At 44.3% G+C, this 17,761-nt stretch overlaps 1 protein-coding gene across 4 annotated transcripts in view; it reads right to left on the reverse strand.

The window, feature by feature from the left end:
• The window catches only part of vps13b (vacuolar protein sorting 13 homolog B), a 977,967-nt gene that overhangs the window by 147,714 nt on the left and 812,492 nt on the right, over positions 1-17,761 (reverse strand). For all 4 annotated transcript variants that reach the window (XR_015757055.1, XM_043687669.2, XM_043687667.2 and 1 more), the window contains exons 37-38: positions 17,289-17,491; positions 15,038-15,239 (exon numbers count right to left, since the gene is read on the reverse strand). Coding sequence is in view for 3 of the 4 variants with exons in the window: in XM_043687669.2 (XP_043543604.2) it covers positions 15,038-15,239; positions 17,289-17,491 (405 nt within the window). In the remaining variant the exon portion in view is untranslated. The remainder of the gene's footprint in view (positions 1-15,037; positions 15,240-17,288; positions 17,492-17,761) is intronic.

Raw genomic sequence — 17,761 nt, forward strand, 5'->3', positions numbered from 1 at the left:
GAAAGCAGCAGACAACCAAGTAAAGTTGAGGCCACAATCAAAATAAACCAAGCAGGGTCAATGGGCTTAATGACCCATTCCTAATCCCAATGCTTATTTATACTTCTTTTCGAAGCAGCCTTGGTTGCCTTGCACCCTCATCCCTTATCTCAGTTCTTCCCTCCTGCCTTTCAACCTCTCACAGCCCATTTCTTCTGCTAGTTTCTTCCTTCTTCCACTTTGCCTGCATTCATAATTGCTTAAAACTATTATATGGTTAATATTTTCCATTTCTGATGAAAGGTCATTGATCTGAAACAGTACTTTTGCTTCTCTCTTCATAGATATTGCCTGAGCTAATGATTACTTGCAGCATGGTTTCGATAGCATTTCAGATTTACTTCAGCACTTGCAATATTTTGCTTCTTTATTAGGTCTAACCATGTTATTAGACAAAGGGTGCAATGTTTAGAAAGAGAGAATGACTACAAACTAGGGTTGCTGTGAAAAAAAGTAAAAGAAGAATCGTCAGTGAGGAGAAATAGGCAACATTGGCAGGAGTGAGGGAAAGGGGACATGATTTAGTGCAAAGATTTGGATTGGCAAGAAGTCAAGTTGGAAAGAATAGGAAAAGATTATCATAATCACTGATCAAACTTTGGATAATTAGCCACTTGGCTAGCAACCATCATTGAAGCAAGCATCTACTGTATAACAGCTGCAGGAGCATGGCAAAAGTGCCTGGGCAGTAAGTGGAAAGCTCTTTGAAGATGTAGTTGTTCAGTCAGATTACAAGAATGCTGAACAATAAAAGACAAATTGAAAACACACTGGTAAACAGACGTGCTACTCTGAAAAGTCACCGTGGTCAGGTGAATCCCAACGATCCTGAAATCTTTATGGCACTTTTATTGCGACCACTGTCTGTTGAAACTCACGGTCCAAAGAAACAATTCGCTTGTTGTTTCAGAGCTTCAGATGAGTCTTGCATTTGGCTTTAGTGTCATGATCCAATCTGTAATGCAGATGCTAAAAAAAGCAGCTTACATTCCAGAATAACAAGACATATTTTCTTGGGTCGACGCAAATTGAAGTTCAGAGTTTAAGTAAAGTCGGCTGCATCTCCAAATAGTCTTTACAAGAGAGGCTACCTGTTGACTAGGTTTTGCATAGGAAGATGAATACCTGTGCACCAGTCAAGGGATTAAAAACTTTGCAGTCATTCATCACAATGCATTGTCTAACTGACAATCAGTGAGAAAAAAAGAATTAGAGTCATAGAGTCACACAGTACAGAAACAGACCCTTCAGTCCAACCAATCCATGCCAACCATACTTCCAAATTAAATTAGTCCTTCGTGTCTGTGCTTAGCCCATATCCTTCCAATATTTCTTATTCATGTAAATATCCAAATGTCTTTTAAAAGTTTGGAGCCAGCGACCATAATTCTATTAATTTTAAAATAGCGATGAATAGGATAGACCGGATCTAAAAGTTGAAGTTCTAAATTGGAGGAAGGCTAATTTTGATGGTATTAGGCAAGAAATATCAAAAGCTGATTGAGGGCAGATGTTCACAGGTAAAGGGAGAGCTGGAAAAAAGGAAGCTTTCAAAAATGAGATAACGAGAGTCCAGAGACAGTATATTCCTGCTGGGGTGAAAGGAAAGGCTGGTAGGTGTAGGGAATGCTGGATAACTAGAGAAATTGAGGTTTTGGTTAAGAAAAAGAAGGAAGGATATGTCAGGTATAGACAGGAGAGATCGAGTGAATCCTTAGAAAAGTATAAAGGCAGTAAGAGTATACTTAAGAGGGAAATCAGGAGGGCCAAAAGAGAACATGGAATAGCTTTGGCAAATAAGATTTCAGGAGAATCCAAAGGGATATTATAAATACGGTAGAGACAAAACAGTAATTAAGGAGAGAAAGGGCCCCCCAAAGATCAGCAAGGCAGCCTACGCATGGAGTCGCAGGAGATGGGGGAGATACTAAATGAGTATTTTGTATCAGTGTTTACTGTAGAGGAGGGCATGGAAGATATAGAGCGTGGGAAAATAGATGGTGACGTCTTGAAAATGTCCATATTACAGAGGAGGTGGTGCTGGATGTCTTGAAACTCAGAAAAGTATATAAATCCCCAGGGCAGGATCAGGTGTACCCTGTGGGAAGCTAAAGAAGTAATTGCTGGGACCCTTGCTCAGATATTTGCATCTATGATAGTCATAGGTGAGGTTCCAGAAGACTGGAGGTTGGTTAATATGTGTCACTATTTAAGAAAGGTCATACAGAAAAGCCATGGAACGATAGACAGGTGAGCCTGACATTGGTGGTGGACACGTTGTTGGAGCGAATCTTGAGGGACAGGATTTACATGTATTTGGAAAGGCAAGGACTGATTAGGGATAGTCAGCATGGCTTTGTGCGTGGGAAATCATGTCTCACACAATTGATTGAGTTTATTGAAGAAGTAACAAACAGGATTGATGAGGGCAGAGCGGTAGATGTGATCTATATGGACTTCAGTAAGATGTTCGACAGAGTTCCACATGGGATACTGATAAGCAAAGCTAAATCTCATGGAATACAGGGCGAACTAGCCATTTGGATACAGAACTGGCTCGAAGGTGGTGGTGGAGGGCTGCTTTTCAGACTGGAGGCCTATGACCAGCGGTGTGCCATAAGGATCAGTGCTGGGTCCACCCTTTTTCATCATTTATATGTATAATTTGAATGTGAACATAGGACGTATAATTAGTAAGTTTGCAAATGACACCAAAATTTGAGGTGTAATGGACAGCGAAGAAGGTTACCTCAGATTACCACAGGTTCTTGGTCAAATGGGCTGAGAAGTGGCAGATGAAGTTCAATTTAGATAAATGCGAGGTGCTGCATTTTGGAGAAGCAGATCAGAGCAGGACTTACACACTAAATGGTAAGGTCCTGTGGAGTGTTGCTGAACAAAGAGATCATGGAGTGCAGGTTCATAGTTGCTTGAAAGTGGAGTCGCAGGTATATAGAACAGTGAAGAAGGCATTTGGTATGCTTGCCTTTATTGGTCAGAGCATTGAGTATTGGAAGTGGGAGGTCATATTGTGGCTGTACGGGATATCGGTTCAGCCACCTTTGGAATACTGTGTGCAAGTCCATCGGAAGGATGTTGTGAAACTTGAAAGGTTCAGAAAAGATTTGCAAGGATGTTGCCAGGGTTGGAGGATTTGAGCTATAGGGAGAGGCTGAACAGGCTGGGGCTGTTTTCCCTGGAGCGTCGGAGACTGAGGGGTGACGTTATAGAGGTTTATAAAATCATGAGGGGCATGGATAGGATAAATTGACTCCTTTCCTGGAGTGGGGAAGTCCAGAACGAGAGGGCATAGGTTTAAGGTGAGAAGGGAAATATGTAAAAGGGACCTGAGGGGCAGATCTTTCACACAGAGGGTGGTACATGTATGGAATGAGCTATCAGAGGAAGTGGTGAAGGCTGGTACAATTACAACATTTGAAAGGCACCTGGATGGGTAAATGAATAGGAAGGGTTTAATGGGATATGGGCCCAGTGCTGGTAAGTGGGACTAGGTTAGGTTAGACTATTTGGTCGGCATGAACGAATTGGACTGAAAGGTCTGTTTTCGTGCTGTACATCTCTATGAGTCTTTGACTCTAAATTGTAACTGTGCCCGCATCCACTACTTCCTCAGAGAGTTCATTCCACACACAAAACACTCACCGTGTAAAAAAATTGCCCCTCATGTCTTTTTTAAATCTCTCACCTGTAAAATATGCCCTAGTCTTGAAAACGCCCACCTTAGGGAAAAAGATACCTGCCATACACCTTACCTATCCCCCTCATGATTTTATAAACCTCTATAAGGTCACCCCTCAACCTCCTATGTTCCAGGGAAAGAAATCCCAGCCTATTCAGGTTCTCCTTTGTACTCGAACCCTCCACTCCTGGAAACATTCTGGTCAATCTCTTCTGAACTCTCTTCAGCTTGATAATATCCTTTCTATAACAGGGTGACCAGAACTGGATACAATATTCCAGAAGACACCTCACCAACATCCTCAACATGACATCCCAACTCCTATACACAAAGGACTGAGCAATGAAGGCAAGCATGGTCAACATCAACTTAATCACGTTATCTATATCTGGCACAAACTCATCTGCAAACATACTCACCATGCTTTCTGCATTGTCATCTAAATCATTTATATAAATGACAAACAAAAGTGGACCCAGCACCGATTGCTGTGGAACATCGCTGGTCAAAGGTGTTCAGATGGAAAAACAACCCTCCACCGTTACTCTGTCTCCTGCTATTAACTCAATTTTGTAAACAATTTGCAAGTTCACTCTGAATCCCATGTGATCTCATATTTTTTCCTGTTAACTTTTGACTTGCATTTAGCTCTATTAGAAAACTTGAAACATCGTGAATTGCTCTTTGACACATCCATGTGAGAATCTAAATCTTTTTGGATCTTGATTGTGACAGATGTGGGACAGGCAATCATGGTGGTTACTACATTGACTGGCCCATCTATACCAACAACGTGATTTAATTATTTGATTTTGAGGACCAGATCAGGCATAAATGAGGTACAGGAATTTTATTACATTTAATGATCTGTCAGGGGAAAGTTGTTATTTGTTGAAACTTTATTGCTGGAACAGCACAGCAGGTCAGGCAGCATCCAGGGAACAGGAGATTCGACGTTTCGGGCACAGGCCCTTCTTCAGGAATGAGCAGAGAGTGTTCAGCAGGAGAAGATAAAAGGTAGGGAGGAGGGACTTGGAGGAGGGGAGTTGGAAATGTGATAGGTGGAAAGAGGTCAAGGTGAGGGTGATAGGTCGGAGTAGGGTGGAGGCGGAGAGGTCAAGAAGAAGACTGCAGGTCAGGAAGGCGGTGCCGGGCTGGAAGGATCCGGCTGAGACAAGGTGGGGGGAGGGGGGATGAAGAAACTGGTGAAGTCCAAGTTCATCCCCTGCGGTTGGAGGGTTCCCAGTCGGAAGATAAGACGCTCCTCCTCCGACCGTCGGGTTGTTGTGGTTTGGCGGTGGATGAGTCCAATGACCTGCATATCCTCGGTGGAGTGGGAGGGGGAGTTGAAATGCTGTGCCACAGGTTGGTTGGGTTGGTTCGTCCGGGTGGCCCAGAGGTGCTCCCTGAATCGCTCCGCAAGTAGGCGGCCTGTCTCCCCAATATAGAGGAGGCCACACCGGCTGCAGCGGATGCAGTAGATGATGTGGGTGGAGGTGCAGGTGAATCTGTGGCGGATATGGAAGTTTCCCTTGGGGCCTTGGAGAGAAGTGAGGGGGGAGGTGTGGGCGCAAGTGTTGCACCTCCTGCGGTTGCAAGGGAAGGTGCCGGGAGTGGTGGTTGGGTCGGTGGGGGGTGTGGATCTGACAAGGGAGTCGCGGAGGGAGTGGTCTCTACGGAAAGCTGATAGGGGAGGGGAGGGAAATATATCCTTGGTGCTGGGGTCTGTTTGGAGGTGGCGGAAGTGACGGCGGATGATGCGCTGTACATGGAGATTGGTGGGGTGGTAGGTGAGGACCAGTGGGGTTCTGTCCTGGTGGCGGTTGGAGGGGCGGGGCTCAAGGGCGGAGGAGCGGGAAGTGGAGGAGATGCGGTGGAGGGCACCGTCGACCACGTCGGGGGGGAAATTGCGGTCCTTGAAGAAGGAGGCCATCTGTGTTGTACGTATTTTGAACTGGTCCTCCTGGGAGCAGATGCGGCGGAGACGAAGGAATTGGGAGAATGGGATGGAATGGGAAAAACGCCATCCCATTCTCCCAATTCCTTCGTCTCCGCCGCATAAAACGCCATCCCATTCTCCCAATTCCTTCGTCTCCGCCGCATCTGCTCCCAGGAGGACCAGTTCAAAATACGTACAACACAGATGGCCTCCTTCTTCAAGGACCGCAATTTCCCCCCCGACGTGGTCGACGGTGCCCTCCACCGCATCTCCTCCACTTCCCGCTCCTCCGCCCTTGAGCCCCGCCCCTCCAACCGCCACCAGGACAGAACCCCACTGGTCCTCACCTACCACCCCACCAATCTCCATGTACAGCGCATCATCCGCCGTCACTTCCGCCACCTCCAAACAGACCCCAGCACCAAGGATATATTTCCCTCCCCTCCCCTATCAGCTTTCCGTAGAGACCACTCCCTCCGCGACTCCCTTGTCAGATCCACACCCCCCACCGACCCAACCACCACTCCCGGCACCTTCCCTTGCAACCGCAGGAGGTGCAACACTTGCGCCCACACCTCCCCCCTCACTTCTCTCCAAGGCCCCAAGGGAAACTTCCATATCCGCCACAGATTCACCTGCACCTCCACCCACATCATCTACTGCATCCGCTGCAGCCGGTGTGGCCTCCTCTATATTGGGGAGACAGGCCGCCTACTTGCGGAGCGATTCAGGGAGCACCTCTGGGCCACCCGGACGAACCAACCCAACCAACCTGTGGCACAGCATTTCAACTCCCCCTCCCACTCCACCGAGGATATGCAGGTCATTGGACTCATCCACCGCCAAACCACAACAACCCGACGGTCGGAGGAGGAGCGTCTTATCTTCCGACTGGGAACCCTCCAACCGCAGGGGATGAACTTGGACTTCACCAGTTTCTTCATCCCCCCTCCCCCCACCTTGTCTCAGCCGGATCCTTCCAGCCCGGCACCGCCTTCCTGACCTGCAGTCTTCTTCTTGACCTCTCCGCCTCCACCCTACTCCGACCTATCACCCTCACCTTGACCTCTTTCCACCTATCACATTTCCAACTCCCCTCCTCCAAGTCCCTCCTCCCTACCTTTTATCTTCTCCTGCTGAACACTCTCTGCTCATTCCTGAAGAAGGGCCTGTGCCCGAAACGTCGAATCTCCTGTTCCCTGGATGCTGCCTGACCTGCTGTGCTGTTCCAGCAATAAAGTTTCAACTTTGATCTCCAGCATCTGCAGACCTCACTTTCTCCTCGAAAGTTGTTATTTTCACAGTAGAATGGCAAGCAGTCGAATTGTATAGTGTGACTAAACAAACAAAAATGTATATAATTTGTGGTTATGGCTTAAGAACTGGAATCTGATAGCTCCTTTCAATATAATTCAAGTGATGAAACGATTTGGGGTTTGCAGAGAGAGGGCATTTTTCTTTTTTTCTGCTGGACCTCAAGTCAAGGCACAATAGCTTCCTCAGTAATGATTCCTCAGTAAGAAAAAGATAGGCGTGTTGTTTCACAGGATCTTTTATAATCTCTAGATGTCCCAAAACATTTCACAGTCAATTACATAATTTTGAAGTGTTTTGCAATTGTACTGTCGGAAACACAGGAGTCACTTTGCGCCCATAGAGCTTGCTCGAACAGCAATATAGTAACAATCAGATAATTTCTGATGGACACTGGCTGAGGTATCAGAAATCTCTAAGACACTGGGGAGAATTCCCACTCTCACCGAGAAAAGTGTCAAATAATTTTTTTTTTAAACATTCACCTGACAGTGCAGATGGACCCTCGGTTTAACATCACCACCTGAAGGTTAACATCACCAACAGTGCAGCACTCCCACTGTAGTGCAATGGAGAGTCAGGAAGAACTATGTGCTCTGGTGGAGTGAACCCACAACCTTTGATTCAAGTGGGAATCAATAATCACTGAGCCAAGGCGGATGTCTATAGAATGCATTGTAGTTTATACTAGTTAAACAAAAGCAAAACATACAATGTTATATTCAAATGCCAGCAACCATAGTATGTCAGGTGGTGAAGAAGGTGTAAGGCACACTTATCTTTGTTGGTCAGAGCACTGAATACAGGAGTTGGGACATCATGTTACAGCTGTATAAGATATTGGTAAGGCCACATTTGGAGTACTGTGTATAATTCTCGTCACGCTGCTATGGCAAGGATGTTATTAAACTGAAAAGAGTGAAAAAACAATTTACAAGGATGTTACCAAGGTTTGTGCTATAAGGAGAGGCTGGATAGGCAGGGAGTTTTGTCCCCTGAGGGCTGACCTTACAAAGGTTTAATAAATCATGAGGGGCAAATAGGTAAGGTGAAGAGCCAAGGTCTTTCCCCCCTGTAAGGGAGTCCCAAAGTGGAGGGTATAGGTCTAAGGTGAGTGACAAAAAGATTTAAAAGGGGCCCAAGGGGCAACTTTTTCTTGAAGATGATGGTGCCTATGTGGAATGCACTGCCAGAGGAAGTGATTGAGGAGGTTACAATTACAACATTGAAAAGACATTTGGACAGATACATGGATAGGAAAGGCTTAGAGGGAAAGGGGCCAAGTACAGGCAAATGGGACTCGCTCCCTTTGGGAAACTCAGCATGGACAAGTTAGGCCAAAGGGCCTGTTTCTGTGCTGTATAACTCAATGACTCAAAGTCTCAACTATATGCATATTTTTATACCCATTAAATACAGGACTGATTTATATGGTTTAAGAAGAAGATATGATAATATACTGGATTTTATACTACGTGCTTCTAGCCAAGCTGGAACTTTACCTTGACCCTTGACAGCCTCAGCAATTCTTGATACATGTCATTTACTTGGGGAAAAAAAAAGATAGAAATAGCCTACAATTAAAAGTTTTACATCTGGAAAATGTCATGGGGCTGAAGCACAAGTGTTGGCAAAATTCACTGAAAACAAACAAATTGAATCTTACAATCTGATTAGTTGAGATGCCATATACCACTTGTAAAAAGTTAAAAAGAAAAGCTCAAACCTTAAGAAAATTGTCAACTCTTTTAAAAGAATTCATCGGCAAGGGCAGTAAATCACGAATCCTTGACAAAACATTTTTCAAGGTCCACTCAACAATACTACTGCTCTGTAATCAGTTATGATTCACCTCAAAGTAATAGTCAACATAATTAAATAATTTTGAACAAAGGTGTTACTGGACCGACAACCTCTCTTGGATTACACAACCTACTTTCTTTGATTTTGCTTCACCTGGGCTTTGATCCATGATCTTATCCCTGACGCATATATAAAGTTCTCCATTCTTGCCACTGATTCCACCATTGCCTTTGGCTGAACCAATCTTCTGGACCTTGAAAATTATTGAGGGTCCTGGCCAATCCTAAAGCCATCTACTCAAAGATGGCCAGTTAATAGGACATCGTTGTGGGAGACCCACTGAAAAGACCTGCAATACTGAATGGCCTGCAGCCAAAATTGGAGCGGTGGGCAGGGTGGCAAGGGTACCTCAGAATGACATATTTTAAAAGACGTCTCAGAGATGCCACAAAACCTATGAGAATGGCTGTGACTGTTTCAACCTTGTGGCTTCAGTGTGACCAACTTAATGTGAGGCTCCAATGTCCCTCTGGCCTGTGATCAATAGGCCATCTCTGAGTAGTTACTGAATTCCAAACATAGTTAGAGCCCCACATGATACCAGCATGGGATAATAAGCCTTAACTGGGGTCTTAATTGGTTCAACTGGCACGTCGCCCTTGGGCTGCAGATTATGCTCCTGGGAAGCAATCCCAGTGAAATCTTCTGATACCGTCCTGGCAGCTTACTTCCAAATCCATCCTAAGTGTCAAAGAGGATTCCAAACCACGTTGAAATTGATGGAAGGGGCTGCCTCCTGCTATAATTGTTACACTGATCTTAGTCCATCCATGCCTTTGTCATCTCTAAACTTTACTACCTCAATGCTCTCCTGGTAATCATTATATCCTCTATCACCTTTAAAATTCAGCCAACCTGAGACACTGCATTCTGTACCAGTGCTACACTAATCTATAAATATGGCTCTGCTCATCAATCTCTCCAACCCATGTTGACTTCTTTGACACTTTTCCAATGCTCTGCTTCTCCCCTTTCCCTCCCACTTGCCCGTTGACTAATCCAGCTGCTTTCCTGAACCTGAAACCATGTCTTTCTTTAGCTTTTCTTCTATCTGCCCTCTTCTTGGATAGTGCTCTCAATCATTTTTTAAACTGCTGCCATTAAGTCATCAATTCTTCCTAAAAAGTTCTTCTGATCTTGCAAACTACTGTCCAATCTCCAACCTCACTCTGCCTCCAAGGATGAGTTGATGTCTCCCAAACACACATCCATCTTTTGTGCAGTTTCATGTTTAAATCACTCCAATCCTGTTTCCGGCCATGATAGTATCAGTAAGATGACCTGAAGAAATTCTCTGTGGCTGTGTCCACTGTGCATGAGCATGAACCTTCCTCATCTTTCTTGGTCTGGGCCTCTGCAGATTATGTCACCCACCTCTAAATCCACTCCATAAATATTCAGCTCAATTGAAGTACTTTTGCTTTATCCTGCTCTTACTGATTTGATTGCAGTCCTAATTTTTCCAGCAACGGTTTTCCTTGCCAACCTAAATCTGTCACCTCTTTTGCATCCCTAGAATCTACCCTTGGCCACCTCTTCTTCCCCATGCTTCCATTGGTGACATTAACTGCAATCACAGGCAGCATGGAGCCGTGGTTCAGCCTCCGGACTGACATTCGTATCTCGCATTTCTACCACTGCACCGCACCCCTGTTGTGCCAACCAATGCTTTACTGACATCCGCTTTTCTAAGTGACCTTTGTTGTTTATTAGAGGTTTACGCTGAATTCAAGTTTCACCAACACTGTTCCAGAACATGAGCCCAGATTCTGGACTGCTAATAGTTATTTTGCCATCACACCACTGACTCCCTTTATGCAACACTTTCCATTTAACATTAACCGTATCCTAGGTAGCTTACATTTTATTCTGGTTTCTCCCACCTCACCAACTTAAAACTCTTACTGTTATTTCTCCAATGCCTCGCCATCATTCAATTTCTCTGCCTCGGACCTTTCCCACATCTTTCCTCCACCATCCCCACTCTGACCCTTTTCGTCTTACTATTGACAGATTTTCCTGAAGCTTCCAAAATCCCATCACTCTTTGAACCCCTTTCCTTATTTAAAACACTCCTTAAAATCTACCTCTAATCAAGCTTTGGGTCACTTCTCCTCATATCTAGCTCCTGCTCAGTATCTCATTTATTTTCTGATTACTATTCTGACAGTGTTTTGGAAAACAAGCTGCTGTATTTTTTTAAAAACACAATACACATACTGAATACAGTTCCCAAGGCAATTTGTTCAGTGCTCACAAACAAGAATACAATTTAAAGAAAAACAACTTCGGGAGACGTGGAAGTCACTGACTTTTTATTGTCCATCATTTACTGCCCAAGAGTAGGCGCTGGTGAGCTGCCTTCTCAAATCATTAAAGTCCATTTGTAGGTACACCCACAGTACTGTTGGCAAGTGAGTACTAGGATTTTGACCAAGTGATACTGAAGGAATAGCAATACAGTTACATATCAGGATGGGACTTAGAGAAGGACTTGCAGGTAGTGATATTCACAGAAGTGTTATGGCACAAAAAAAGGCTATTTGGCCCATCATGCCTGCACTGGCTCATTAAATGAGCATTATTATCAAGTGCATATCTTTGCACATTATTTATATCTAAATAATTCTCCAATGCCCACTTGAATACCTGAATTAAACCTGCCTCCACGACACTTCCTAACAATGTTTTCTATACCCTAACTGCTCGTTAAGTGAAAAGACTTTTCCCTCACATCACTTCTTTTGCAGATCATTTTAAATCTCTGCTTTCTGTTCTTGTTCCTTTTACAAGTTCCTTTTACAAACCTCTATCAGATCTCCTGTTAGCCTTCTTCTTTCCGAGAAGAACAGTTCCAATTTCTTCAATCTATTCTCATGACTAAAGTTCCTCATCTTTGGAACTGTTCTTTTCAACTGCTCTCTCCAGTGAGATCACATCCTACCTATAGTGTTGTGCCGATAACTGTGAACAGTACATTATCTGAGATCTAACAAGTACTTGTACATAGTGTTCCCATGCATACATTGCCCATGTCCTTCTGGGTGGTAGAGGTTATGGGTTTGGAAGTGTTTTAGAACAGCCTTGGTGATCTGCTGCAGTGCATCTTGAAGATGGTGCATGCTGCTGCCACTCAGCATTGGTGTCTGAAGGACGAAACATTGAAGACATTATCTAAGATTTCAACTAAGTGAACTGCTTTGACCTGGATGATTTTGAGCTCCGAGTGTTAAAGGAACTGTACTCATCCCGAAAAAGGACATTATTCTGTCACATTGGTGACATGTTTCCTGTAGGTGGTGAATGGGTTTTGGTAAGTCAGGAGATGAGATACTCACTACAGAATTCCGAGCTATTGTCCCACACTTGTAGCCGCTGTACTTATGTGGCTGATCCAATTCAGTTTCAGGTCAATTGGTAACCCCAAGAATGTGATTGTGATTAGATTTAATTCTTAAACATGCATACTTTGTACATTTGATAAAAGAATCTTGTTAAATTGAGAGGACTGGTTGCATGGGTAAAGTTTGACTTCCCATGTAAGGAATGGGTCAAATGGAGCTTAAAAATGTGTTGCTGGAAAAGCGCAGCAGGTCAGGCAACATCAAAGGAGCAGGAGAATTGACGTTTCGGGCATAAGCCCTTCTTCAGGAATGAGGAGGGTGTGCCAAGCAGGCTAAGATAAAAGGTAGGGAGTAGGGACTTGGGGGAGGGGCGTTGGGAATACAATAGGTGGAGGGAGGTTAAGGTAAGAGTGATAGGCCGGAGAGGGGGTGGGGGCGGAGAGGTCAGGAAGAAGATTGCAGGTCAAGAAGGCAGTGCTAAGTCTGAGGGTTGAGACTGAGAAAAGGTGGGGGGAGAGGAAATAAGAAAGCTCGAGAAATCTGCATTCATCCCTTGTGGTTGGAGGGTTCCTAGGCGGAAGATGATGCGCTCTTGCTCCAGGTATCGTGTTGCCATGGTCTGGCGATGGAGGAGGCCAAGGACCTGCATGTCCTTGGCGGAGTGGGAGGGGGAGTTAAAGTGTTCAGCCGCGGGGCGGTTGGGTTGATTGGTGCGGGTGTCCCAGAGGTGTTCTCTGAAACATTCCGCAAGTAGGCGGCCTGCCTCCCCAATGTATAGGAGGCCACATCGGGTGCAGCGGATGCAGTAAATGATGTGTGTGGAGGTGCAGGTGAATTTCTGATGGATATGGAAGGATCCCTTGTGGCGTTGGAGGGAAGTGAGGGGGGAGGTGTAGGCGCAAGTTTTGCATTTCTTGCGGTTGCAGGGGAAGGTGCCTGGCGTGGAGGTTGGGATTGGTGGGGGGGTGTGGATCTGACAAGGGAGTCGCGGAGGGAGTGGTCTTTCCGGAACGCTGATAGGGGTGGGGAGGGAAATATATCCTTGGTGGTGGGGTCTGTTTGGAGGTGGCGGAAATGACAAAAGATGATACGATGTATCTGGAGGTTGGTGGGGTGGTAGGGGAGGACCAGTGGGGTTCTGTCCTGGTGGCGATTGGAGGAGTGGGGTTCAAGGGCGGAGGAGCAGGAAGTGGAAGAGATGCAGTGGAGAGCATCGTCAACCACGTCTGAGGGGAAATTGCGGTCTTTGTAGGAGGAGGCCATCTGGGTTGTTCGGTATTGGAATTGGTCCTCCTGGGAGCAGATGCAGCAAAGGCGAAGGAATTGGGAATACGGGATGGCGTTTTTACAGTGGGCAGGGTAGGAGGAGGTGTAATCTAGGTAGCTGTGGGAGTCAGTTGGTTTATAGTAAACGTCCGTGTTGAGTCGGTCGTCCGAGATAGAAATGGAGAGGTCTAGGAAGGGGAGGGAGGAGTCTGAGACGGTCCAGGTAAATTTGAGGTCGGGGTAGAAGGTGTTAGTAAAGTGGATGAACTGTTCAACCTCGTCGTGGGAGCATGAGGTAGCGCAAATACAGTCATCGATGTATTTCTGCAGCTTTCTAATTTCCCCTCCCCCCACCTTGTCTTAGTCCCAACCCTCAGACTCAGCACCACCTTCTTGACCTGCAATCTTATTCCCGACCTCTCCGCCCCCACCCCCTCTCCGGCCTATCACCCTCACCTTAACCTCTTTCCACCTATCGTATTCCCAACCCCCCTCCCCCAAGTCCCTCCTCCCTACCTCTTATCTTAGCCTGCTTGGCACACCCTCCTCATTCCTGAAGAAGGGCTGATGCCCGAAATGTCGATTCTCCTGTTCCTTTGATGCTGCCTGACCTGCTGCGCTTTTCCAGCAACACATTTTTAAGCATCTGCAGTCCTCACTTCCTCCATGGTCAAATGGAGTTTATTAGCATAAGCACAGAAGTTGATTGATTGAGGGAGAGTGAGGTAGAGAGATTGTGAAAGGGACAGAAAAGTGATATCCTCCCATGAGGGAATTCAGAACATGAGAAGGGAACATTAATATTCCTCTAACACTCGGGGAGCTCAAAATCATTCAAGGCAAAGCAGTTCACTTAACTAAAACCCCATATAATACCTTCAACATTTGCTCCCTCAGACACCAACCCTGAGTGGCAGCAGCACGCACCATCTACAAGATGCACTGCAACAGATTGCAAAGGATCCTCTGAAACCCTTCCAAACCCACAACCTCTACCACCCAGAAGACATGGACAATGTACTTATTAGATTTCAGATAAAGTACTGTTTACAGTTATGGGAAGGATGAGAACTTATATTATAGGAAGGATTATAGGTCCTACGTTATAGGAAGGATGAGAACTTATTGGACAGAGAAGTGGTTTAAAATAATAGTTCCAAGGATGAGGAACATCAACCAAGAGAATAGATTGAAGAACTTGGTGATGACAGGAAGGATCTCTTCACAAGGAGTTTGTTGGAAATCTGGAACTCTATCCTCAAAAGGATGTACAGGACGATTCAATTCAAAACTGAAATTAATAAGGTTTCTGTCCGATACATGTATTAAGGGTTCAGGAACCAAAGTAGTTAGATAGACTTGGAATACAGATAATCTATGATCTAAGTGAATGATAGATCAGAGTAGTCAAGAGATGTTCATGAAGAATGTCTTCAGGTTCCATGAGCAACAATGTGAGAAGGTAACTAATGCATTGCATTGCATATTTAAATCTGTGTGCACCAAAGCAGGGACACTTTGTTTGTCGAGTTGACAAAGTGAGCTGTATAAAAGGTCAATCATCCCACGCACCTGCATCTTGAATGTACTGAAACTGCCCTGTCCTCAAGTCATCAGAACTGTGTTCAGTCTTGGACGCTTGATATCTGCTTACGGCAGATGATGGTTGCTGTGTGTGGTCTGAAGTCTGAGATTTGGCATCTTGCCCAAGATAGCATTGGAGAAGTTCATGTAGTAGATTCAGGCAGTTCAGATGCTCTTGGCCCCAGAATATCTAAACAGACACCAAAAAGAGAAGCACCAGCACTGATAAGATACAAAAGAACAAACACATTAAAAATCCAAAGATATAGGCTAAACCATTTATAGTCTGGTTGCCTATTTTTTGGTTAATCAGATGTTGATGATTTTGTGTAACAGCATTCACAGATGATCACTTTGGCTCTGAAAATGCTAGAGGTACGCTATAGGCCACAGGTCACAGATCTCCCAGGGAAATGGAGTGAATGGCTGAAAATGGCCTTGTCTGGTTTACACTGGGGATTCCTGCTGCTGACCTTACATTGGTTCAGTAGATCCAGTGCAGAATTGCAGCAACTCTTTTACTGGATATTCAAAATCTCATACTACAAATTTGGGCCTGGAAAATTCAACATATCCAATTGTTGATTTAGCAACCCCTTCCTCACCTCTTGATTTTCCCCTTTTGAATTTTGTGGACATTGTGTTTCTTTTGGGTATTGATGCACTGTCCTGGTTTCTAATCGGGTGAGTTATTAAATTGGCGCTTAGGTATTTTTTAAGATAGAACTGGATTCTTTCCCAGTGGTTTTCTGAACAGGAAAAGCACCCAGAAGGGAATAGTAATAACTGGTGTTTGTGCTAAACCATATAAATTTACAAAAAAAAACCCTTGTAAATCTGTAAAAGTATTTAGTGACCTAATGCAACACCAAGATATCAGTCTGCCATATATAACCTTCCCTGAGGTAGAGAAAAGACTAAATCTGCATACAATACAAAATAAAATGTGTATTTGGACAATAATTTTGTGGTTAATTGTCTGCATTGTAGTAGTATGATGATAAACAGTACATATAATATGATAAATTATAATGACTGCTTCCTATACTAATTAGGGTGGCATGATGGCTCAGTGGCTAGTACTGCTACCTCACAGCACCAGGGACCAGTGTTTGATTCCAGCCACTGTGCAAATTCCACACAGACATTCTCACCGTGTCTGTGTGTTTTTCCTCCGGGTGCTCTGGTTTCCACCCACAGTCGAAAGATTTGCACATTAGATGGATTGGCCACGTGAAATGCAGGGTTACAGAGACTGGCAGGGTGGGTGGGATGCTCTTTGGAGGTTTGGTATAGACTCAATGGGCTGAATCGCCTGCTTTCACACTGTTGGGATTCAATGAATTATTATAAGTAGAATCAGCTTCACTGTGGCTTCAGATAACAAGCAACATTACCAGTCAACTTCTGGAGCCCAGGACACTAATCTGTACATACGCACATTATATAAATCTTGCTTACTTCCCATGAAGGTTTGAGAAAACTTAGGCAGCTTCCAGGATTAATTTCAACTTCAAACAAGTTAAAACTGAATCTTTTTTAAAAACGCCTTCTATGGAAGATTTTGCAAACTATTTATTTATTATGCAAGTATTTTGAAGACGTTCAAAGGTTAATAATAATGATCGCATTCAGAGAAGTCTGCAGAACCAATCCAACGTCTACTTGCACCCTTTTGTGAATTAGTAAAGTACGGATGCAGAATTCCTCCTGCAGTCAATGAAAGGGCTAAAAGGCAGGGGTGATTTATGTATCAGTTGAACTCAATCCAGTCACAATGATCACTTGTCAATAGAAGATGGCAAAGGTCATACATAAAGTAGGACTGTGCACCAAACGAACAACTACCATCCTGCACATGCTGTACGATCAACTGCTCAAGTCTCACGAATTCTCTTAAAACATTGTACCCTATCTCTAGTGCCATGAAAACAAAATGCTTTGTATGCATTTCTAATTATTTTAAGTGCCTTTGCAGTATTTATGGTATTGGCCGTTTCATCCTATTGCCCTGCAGTTCTGTTTGTTCTGCTCTGATCTTTTTAAAAGTTTATTACTCATACAAAAAAATCAAGTACTTCAAATGCAACAGTGTTGAGCTTTACCAGATAACCTGATCATGTTACAAGGGTACTCTTTGCATGATTTACAGGGTTGGAAATAAAAGACATTTGGGTCAAACAAGGAACAGACTCATTAAAGACAGCCTCTACCAGACACCACTGCCACCCACACAAACCTGGATCAGTCCAGCTTTCAAGTCAACCAGCGTTTTCGGAATGGAGTGATGTGGGTCAGGGTCGCCACTGTGCCTGCACCACTTAGCATCCAGTTGCAGGGTACAGCAGAATGGGCCAATTAATGCTCTGGTTCTGTCTTTGAGGCAGGTCTTTACAAGCAGATCCTTCAGTTGGAGTGCAAATGTAGCACCCAAAATCATTCCTAAACAGAGGAAGAAAAGGATGTCATATTTATCCTCTTTTGGACAACTGCACAATAAATTAAATAGTACAAGGCTAAAAGAAACATTTATCTTTGCTTTCTTTTTTTGTACATACTTCTGCATCAGTTCTCTGATCTTTACATCTGTACATAATTAATACAGGATGCCAGCTCCTAAGCAACACTGTGGAATTATGAGCAAATCATTGAAGCAACTGAACTTTCCGCAATAATTTATGGAGTCCAATATATTTTTCTGACTGACTGATC

The sequence above is a fragment of the Chiloscyllium plagiosum genome, unplaced genomic scaffold (assembly GCF_037043375.1).
Source record: "Chiloscyllium plagiosum isolate Xiang-an unplaced genomic scaffold, Cpla_swu_hap1 HiC_scaffold_4, whole genome shotgun sequence".
NCBI classification, from domain to species: Eukaryota; Metazoa; Chordata; class Chondrichthyes; order Orectolobiformes; family Hemiscylliidae; genus Chiloscyllium; species Chiloscyllium plagiosum.